This window comes from Charadrius vociferus, unplaced genomic scaffold (genome assembly GCF_000708025.1).
Source record: "Charadrius vociferus isolate BGI_N301 unplaced genomic scaffold, ASM70802v2 scaffold883, whole genome shotgun sequence".
NCBI lineage: Eukaryota > Metazoa > Chordata > Aves > Charadriiformes > Charadriidae > Charadrius > Charadrius vociferus.
Window position 1 is genome coordinate 107,673 of NW_009647740.1, and position 8,945 is coordinate 116,617.

General features: G+C 41.0%; 1 protein-coding gene across 1 annotated transcript in view; it reads left to right on the plus strand.

The window, feature by feature from the left end:
- The first annotated feature begins 1,148 nt into the window (after positions 1 to 1,148).
- RFX4 (regulatory factor X, 4 (influences HLA class II expression)) overlaps positions 1,149 to 8,945 on the plus strand; it is a 78,503-nt gene continuing 70,706 nt past the window's right edge. The window contains exons 1-2 of the mRNA XM_009881986.1: positions 1,149 to 1,251; positions 2,082 to 2,168. Coding sequence (XP_009880288.1) covers positions 1,149 to 1,251; positions 2,082 to 2,168 — 190 coding nt within the window. The remainder of the gene's footprint in view (positions 1,252 to 2,081; positions 2,169 to 8,945) is intronic.

Sequence of the window (8,945 nt, forward strand, 5' to 3'; positions counted from 1 at the left end):
TGGCCTTTAGACAAGGAGGTGATACACCCCCACCCGATGCAGCTGAGCAGCATGAGAAGGGAAAGCCTCAAAGTTTGTTGCTGCAGGCTTTTTGTGGGTTAGTAACTGAGCAGGAGCTGATTGGACAGCACAGGCCTTGCTGGCAAGTTTTAAGTTGAGGTGTCGGCAACCTGAAACTGATTTTTACACAAGACCGTGTTGAATTTGATGGGAGAAGAAATATCCTGAAAAATCTTTTGACAACAAGAGTTATTTTTGCTGGTTTTCAGGGAGGTACCTCAAAGGAGCAGGCTATAGCGAAGAGGCAGTGTAGTTGTGAAGCTCCGTATGCACGGGGCAGTTTGATGGTGAATGAGGAAGGCGCACACAGGGACATGCTTGTTCCGATGAAGGCAGCACTGCAGTGTGGTGTTTACCACGGGGAAAATAGGCAGAGGGAAGGGAATAGCCTGGGGCTGCCACAACCTCTCTTACACTGCCTGAAAACCAGAAGCGCACAAAGCAACAGTACCTGGAGTCTTGTAGCAGGGCCTGGAAATCAACTCTGAAGGGCTCTCAGCAGACCTTTCTGAAGTCCTACACAGATGCCGTTGCCCTTTTGTTTGTGTAGCAGTGCAGGGTGTGTGCACAGAGGAATGCACATGAGTTTGTGCAACTGTCTGGGTTTAAAAAGGATTTTTTTTCTGCAGGATGTGTTTGGCCATGACTATTCATATATTTATTTATTGGCATCCATTGCTGACATGAAGTCATACCAACTTTTACCTTCTATAAACCAGATGGGCAGCTTTCCCAAAACACTGGGCTTCTGCTCTCCCTTCAAGCCTGCTGCTGTGAAGGGCTTTCTCTGGCTGGCAGACCGCTGCCTGCGCTGTGCTGGTAGCCCGATGTGTCTGGGGGGTGGCTCATGGAAAGGAATCTGCAGCCATTTCCGCGTCTTTGAAGGTGTTTCTGGCTCTGGCAGTTTGTTGACAGCGAGGCCTGTTTCCCTTTATTTCTTGTGCATCTCTGCTCAGTGGGGTTGTTTCCTGTAGTAACTTGTGGGGTTACCTTGCAGCCTTCCCACCCAGCCCTTCTTTTTCTTGCTTTGACCACAGGGACCTCTGTGAGCGTAAGTTCATTTCTGCCCACATGCGTGCCCTTGAGAAATGATGATAAACCCTTATGAGGGAGGTCAGTTTATTGTAGCAGTGTCCGGGGACTCCAGGCAAACTCAAGGACTCGTATTTCACACTTTGTCCAAGGAAACACGTAGGAAGGTGCAACTTTTGCCCTGAACACCTGTAACAGTAAATTCTGCTGAGCCTGGTGAATCCTCTAAAGTCATCATCATGTTGTAGGTTCCAGAAAGAGGAACAGCAGAGTCAAATCAATGTAGTGCTGTGTCTCATCTGACTGGTGGGACTAAATTTGAAGTGATAAAGAGGGAGGACAGGAGTGGTTGAGTGCCCATTGAAAGGTTTGAGTAGCTCAGTGGCTGCTGATTCACTACGTTGGGCTTGTACCAGTATGGAAAAGATCTCGGTAGGGCCTGGGACTCCACCGGGGTGAATGGGGTTGTAGGACTGGACTTCAGAGAACACAGTTTGAGCCCTGCTTAACAAACATTCACATGAATGGTTGATTTTACACACACGAAGAATTCTTTCAAAACCGGTGGAAATACTCAAGTACATAAGTCTTTGCCAAACTAAGGCTTTGAAGCACACAAATTGCATTAATTTCTGTTGCCGACAAGGGATGAGTTATTTATTTGTGTGTGTGTTTTTGTTTTTTTTTTTTTTTAAATGTATCATGTGATGGTGAAGGGAAAGAATATCCTGAGGAGCTTTGTTCTGTGCCTGGAAGTGTTTCAGCCTCTGTCCTTTAGAAACAGACAAACAAAAAATGAAACTAAAAAGCAACAGCTCAGTTTTAAAGCAAGAAAAGATTTTTCTTGCTAAATACTTCAGACTGACCATGTTTTAACATAAACATTACAGAACACCATCTGTTGAAAACTGGTGCTTTATTTATATATTGGAAGTTTATTTTTTATGCAAAGACAAACACAAAAAAAGAGCATCTTTGTTCTTTTGCAGAGAGTTGGATTGAACGATGTCTCAATGAAAGTGAAAACAAACGTTATTCCAGTCACACTTCTCTGGGGAATGTTTCTAATGATGAAAGTAAGTAACTTGTTATTCATTTAAAATGAGTGTGAATGTGTCCAAGTGCTAATTTCCTGCTATACGTTGCTACATCTTGGTGATATTTTTAGTACTCTGTAGTTTGAAGGGTCAACTCACTTGACACATCCGATAGTTTTTATTATTTTTTTTTCCTGGAATATTTGCTATTTTGCAATATTTAAAAAGAAGTAGCACTATCTATTAGTTAAAACAGCCAGAAGAATTTGTTTGTCATTGAGTAAAGGTTGGATGACCTCTAAAATGTGCTATTAGTATTAGCTCATGAGTAAAACCATCTGTTTTGCTTTTTACTGGTGAACACCATGCAGTTGAAATACAGAAAAAATTGTGCTGTTTTTTAAGACTATTATATCAAATCATACATATAAAATCTTCATTTTAAGAATTAAACAATCATACGATTTAAAAAAAAATCGCATTAAATCATGATATTGCTTCCTTTTTAGTTATAGAGTGGGAACAATTACAAATCTAGCTGATTTTAAAATAGTTATTTTTTTCTTGTGTCTCCTAGTTGTGGTAACTTTTGATCTTGATTTTTAACAACTGCAGGTATTTAAAAAGACCCCCAAATATCTTAAAATAATCTAATTGTTGCTTTTTAAAATTGTAAGACAATTCTTAGTTTCCCATTTAGTTTCCCCTGTTTATGCAATTTCTATTCTAGTTAATTTGCCTGAAGCAAAATACTCTTTTCATCTCTGTATTTCATATGTTAGTTCATGTTATGGCATATTAATGCAGACTGAAATCTTTAATTCAGAAAGACTCACATTTTTATAATATTCAAGCACCTAAGTTTGGAAAATGTATTTTTAATCACTTATTAAGTCCTGAATGTCCCTTTTATATTTTTCACATTTGAAGATAACTACTTTATTTTGATGTAAAATTACACGCCTTGCACCACAATGTTTTAATAGATCAAGGAATTTGCTATGTTGACACCCTACTCTTATTTGTCCATAGTTCTCTTTTGAGGCAATATCTCTTCTGAAGGAGAAAGATGGTGTTAGAAACATGGTATTTATTCATGACTTCCAAGCTAAGGACAGTGGATAAGAATCCTTAAAGACAGACAATAAAACTTGGATAGATTTGGATTTTTTTTGTTTTTAAAAATTGAGGAAATATAAATTAGTTTCTCTGTAAAAATAAAATTTTAGTGAATTGTAGTGAAAAAGAAAAAGCATTTGCTTGTTAGTTGGCATTTTACGAGACTCATGCTGTCATTTAAACTGAAAGCACATATAACAAACTACTGCTAGTTTTGCTACAACCTATTTAGGGTAACAGATCCAGAACAGAACATAAAGACGACTTATAATTATGACATTATGATATTTTATTTTTTTAACATAGCTAGTGGTGCTAAATAGCTACCTTGACAATACTGTCTTGAACGGCGAGTCTTAGAAAAATTCACTAAAATCAATAGGGTTGAATCCTGAATTCTGAACCTATGAAGAGTCTGAAGTCACATCTCATTCATTAAAGATTATTTCCATCACTTTCGCTGTAGAATCAGAGTGCAATGAATTTTCTAAGTCTCACAGGTAAAACTTCCACATGCCTAGGGACAGTAAGTGGACCTGCGTGAGTTAGCAAAAGCAGATATTTCAGACAATGGCATTGAGAAGATAGGATGGTTGTTCGTTCTGTTTTCTGGTACTGGATTCAAGGGGCAAGTGATGATAATGAAAGGCAGCAAATTTAGAACTGATAAAACAAATGTGCAAATGAATTTATCCCACAATTTGTGTGCAGAAGACATTGTCATGGTATGTAATGCAAACCCACATGAGAGCGAGGGTCGATTTCCTCTAGCTTCCCTCTTGCTAGTTTCTCCAAAGGCTTGCTTTGCCTTTACCAGACCAGCATTTCTGCAGTGCAGATAAAAGAATTAATCCACCTGAAAAGTCATCCTTGTTTTTGAGGGGGAGGGGAAGGGGAAAGGGAAAGGGTGAAAAGGAATGAGTAAGAAAGAAAAATAAGCCACTTGCCCAGCAGCAAGAAGACCAATAGTCTATGAAATCCAGAACAAACTGGAAGTTTCACCTTAGAAATCACTGTGTTATGTGCTGCTTTCCAGCCCTTGAGTTCTTTCTAACAGTGCCCACACACAAACCAAGAAATTTCCAAACAATTGTGTCACTCTTTGTCCAGCCTCTGTCATACATTTACAAACAGCAGGAGGCAAAATGTTTTCAGAAAACCTATGTAACCCTATTTGAATTCTTCAGAGTGGTGGTCAAATTGCTGTTGTGAATATTTTCATCTGCAGCCAAATGAAGGCATCATCCATCTTTCTCTTGACTACTTAGGTTTTTTGTCTCTAAATACATTAGGTAGCTGTTGGCTGGACTCTACCAGACAAAATGTGGCTTTGGTGGTGTTTTTTTGTTTTGGCCTTGCATCCAGAGAAGAACCGAGATGCACTGTGAACTGATAATGTTGTTACTCAGTATCATGCTTGCTCTTGTGACTGTCTTTTCCTGGATGTTTTTAGAGTTCATAGGGTTTTAGGACAAGAGTAATAGTTTTGCTGGTCTCCTTTTCTATAGTTGAAGTATGCTACAGAACCGTACTTCAGGCCACAGGGGCCCTTTGCGATCTGCTATTCTCATCCAGACACCTCCAGGCCTCTTGGACCTGCATTACATTGTGAAGGGAAGCAATGACTCACAGCTGTGGATTCCCGTGGTCTTGCTGCTGCTTGGGCCACTTCTTACCCTCTTGGAACCCTTTATGACCCCTCCCAAACACAGCTTTTACACTGTAATATAAAAATTCTAGGTAAATTTTATTTCAGGTTCCAGTTTTTTAAACGCTTTTGCTTCCACCATTTCAACACTCTACATGTTAGTCAAAAGATCCACAGGAAAAGGGAATGGTACAACCTCATATCTAATAATTAAAAAAAAAAAACACAAAACCACAATACTTTCTGTGTACTGTGCATTGAGCCAGATTCTCCAAATTGAAATAGGGGTCTGGAAGAATACACTCCAAGGATTATGAAAGTTTCAACTTCAGTTCCATGGGGAAGAAGTCGTCATGTTACATGATGAAGTGGAAGTGTTGCTTTTCTGAGTTTTTCTTCATATTTAGAAATATGAATGTGTGGACAGTTCATGTGAGATAAAAGAGAAAATTCAGACTACTTTTTGCACTTGAAAAGCAGTGTTCAAAATCTGCGTTCAAACTGGCTGAAATAGAAGATTTATCCAAGAGTTTTTCTTTTTTTTTGGTTTTGTTTGAACTACACCTCTTACTCTTCCATTGAAAAAAATCTTTAAAAAAGAACTACTTGATTGCGTTGAAATTTTCCTTGGGGAAAATTCTTTCATTTTCAATCTTACCTACTCAATTAGAACTATGCTCCCATGTTTCTCAGAGGGTTTTAAAAAATCCCACTATTTTAAAAGCATGGAATACGTGCTAATGAGCCTGAATCTTATTTATGGCTACATGTAAGAAAGAGACAAGGTAGCTTCTTACCATCACTTAATTTTAGCTAAGGGCAAATCACTTTTGAGAACAGTCAGAACCTGGACTGCAGGGCTACAGAGGAAGAGGCTATTCCTCTGAAAGGTGTAGAGCTACCTGAACTAAGGGAAAGATTTTATCCATATAAAGCTACTAATAACGTAACATGTTGTCTCCTTCATGGTTTGGAGACACATGCAGGCAGCACTGGAAAGTACAGCACTCTTCTATTTATCTCCACAGTGGAAAGCAGAGCTTTAACTCCACTTAAGTTATGACAAACAGACTAACATCAACATTTTAGAAAAAGGTGTACTCATGTAGCGTCTTCACTTTGTGGATGTTCCACTTACTGTGTCTAAGGCAGCATGCCTAGAGAGGTGCTGAGCATAGCTCCTATTGTCTCCATGTCTTGCTCTAAGAAACAAGGAATCCCTTGAGCTGGACCTAAAGCCAGACAGCAGGGTTAGAGGATACTACTGAGAGTACAGGGAAAGACACAAACATATGTACAAGGCACAAGATGGAACTCTATTCTGGTGGCATTGAAACAGAATTTTGAAAGGAGAAAGAGCTGTTACAAAAGAAACTTCAATGGATTTTGGCAAGAAGAACTTCCTCTGATATCTCTGGGACCCAGGAAATACTATTTTTCTAGTACATAGAGTATCCCAGTTTTGAATCTCTTCAAAAACCTCATCTGTGCTGAGAGTTTTACTTGTAACTGTCTAAGCCATTACCTGCTTTCAGCTTGGGATGAGTACCAGGTATCCTACCTAACCAGGTACCTTGAAAATGCTTTTCCTTGGAATACTGGTAGTCCTTCTACTGGCAGTGGAGTGAACATGCTAGATCTGCTCCTAGCAGATGGGTTTCTCCCTGAGGTGCTATACAGCTGCTGAATATGTGAATACCTACAGCTGTGCATCAGGAGCAGGGTTTTTGCTAGTTACTTCAAGTCCTTCTACATTTGTCACAGACAAATTGCCAGCTCTGCTCTTTGAAGAGAGTGCCTTGAAGCAAGACTTCTTTTCAGTGTCTTTATTTCATTGCTTTACAGAATAGATTGCATTTTAAAGGTATTGAATTTTAAATGGTATGGGATAATTTTAATCTGCAGTGTTCTGATGGGGACTGATAAAATGACAGGCCAAAAAGTAAAGGAAAACAGCATTCCTTGCCTCTTTCATGCTGTACAAAAAGATCTGGGATCATACCTGAGTCAAAAGTTACACAAAACATTCCCTGCTCAATAGGGAAGCCATTAAGTGCCCTGCTACCAACTGAAACATAAGGAATAGGGATATTTATTATTTTCTGCTAGTCAATTATCTGATGAGATTATATTGTTAAACTATACAAGGCAGAATAAAGTGCTTGTATATTTAACACTGAAACTTTGTATTTCTAGGTCTCCTCCATTCCTATACCATGTGCAATTCTTTCCATCTATTTAATAAAAAAGTGAAGGTGTCCTGAAAATATTTTAGCCAACACCTGCTGAAAATGAGAAATATTTTGGCTGAGAGCTGGTCCATTGGCAGAAAACACATGCGAAAATATTTGTTTTCTTGTACAGAGACTTAATTTTGGGGGAGACAAGTACCGACTCTATGAAAATTTTAGTTTTCTTGAAAATCTAATTGTTCAATGGGTAATATTTTGAGGGAAAATGGTGCTTAGAAGTTTGGGTTTTTTTTTTTTTAATTAGTTCAAAGTCCATCATTGTCCTTCTTGGTTTTAAGGGACAGTTAACAGAGGATGCTGAAGAGTCTTGAAGAAGGATCCCCAGGAAGCAGACATACTTGAGGAGGGGGATTTAAATTGCAGCTTATGATCTTGTTAGTTTCTGTTTTAAAACAAATCCTTACATGATTATGGCTGGCTTGTAGTATGTCTGAGGGCAAGTTACATAAAGCACCTACTCTTAATGCAAGTGGAAAACAGCTGAGGGAGGGATGGGAGGGATGTAGAGATGCTAAGATTGTATAATTTAGTCTGGCAGTGCTACGTATCCAGGGGAAAATGTGATCTAGTTAGCACAAGTGAAAGCCATCTAATAACAGACTTTTGAATACTGTACCCCTTATATTGAGAAAGATAATCAAAAAGTTTATTCTGGGGAGGGGGGAGTAGTACCTCTTGATTTCACAGGTGGAGGTCATTTAGGATATCTGCACCTTAGTTAGGTGAGTGGTTATTTAGATCAGTGACTTTCCAATTTGCAAGCCCCTAGCAATTTCCAGCTGGGCAGAAACAATTGTGTCATGAACATAAGCCCGCGGGTGATATAGGCTTTGATACTGACATAGAAAATACTGATTAAGAAAATGCATGTCTTTCACCTGGGAAGTAATAACCTTAACATGAACAAGACAACAGTGGGGCACAGGAGGAGGACTGGGCCCCTGCACGCAGCTGATACGTAAAGGCAGTGGCTTTAGTGGTTGTACCTCGCTGTGGCATCTCCCTCCCCACCATGGCAAAGGACTGAATTCCTCCGGTCGCGCTGCAGCACCCCATGTTACAGGTCCCTGTTGGTGAGGCCTGTGGGCGCCCATTGCTGTCAGCCGTAACTGTCGTTACTAAAGCAGGGGAAACTTCCGCCTGACCCCAGCCAACACTTTACCCCCTGCAACACTTTACCGAGACACACCCTTTATAACTAATCACCTTTCGCTTTTACCTCAGGAACAGTTGGGAGGCTGGGTACCCACCGGGCCTGGGCAGACTCATAGGCAAGCCTGCTTGTGGGTGAAGGAAGCCGCAGCAGCCTCTGTGCCCCAGGCTCAGGGAGCTGCCATAACTCCCTCTCAGCCCTGGCCAGGATGATGGGAGGCCATGGCAGGATGCAGGACTGGAGCGGGCTGTGGTCAGGCTGCCTGCCTCTCGCCCCTCCAGGTTGACCGCAGGGCCTTCCCTGCAGGTGCTCACTTGCCCTTCCAGCAGGCTCCCTCCCACGTCCAAGCCAGGCTCCCTCATCCCCTGGAACACTGTGAATCCCAACCCAGAAGGCTCTTCCCACCTCAGAGCAGGGCAGATGGGGCCACCCCCTCTTCCCCAGGGAAGGCTGGAGTCAGGCGTGCTCTTAGAGTGTCTGTGCTGCCAGTTAAGGATAACAAGGGCAAAATGGTCGGTGTTGTGAGGGGGCATGGCCCCGACTATTTTACCCATCCCGTGGTTTAAATCCATGCTACAGGGCGCTGCTTCCCACCATGGAGGAGGCGTTTGTCCCACTGTGGATGAGGCTGGGGGCTGGTTTTG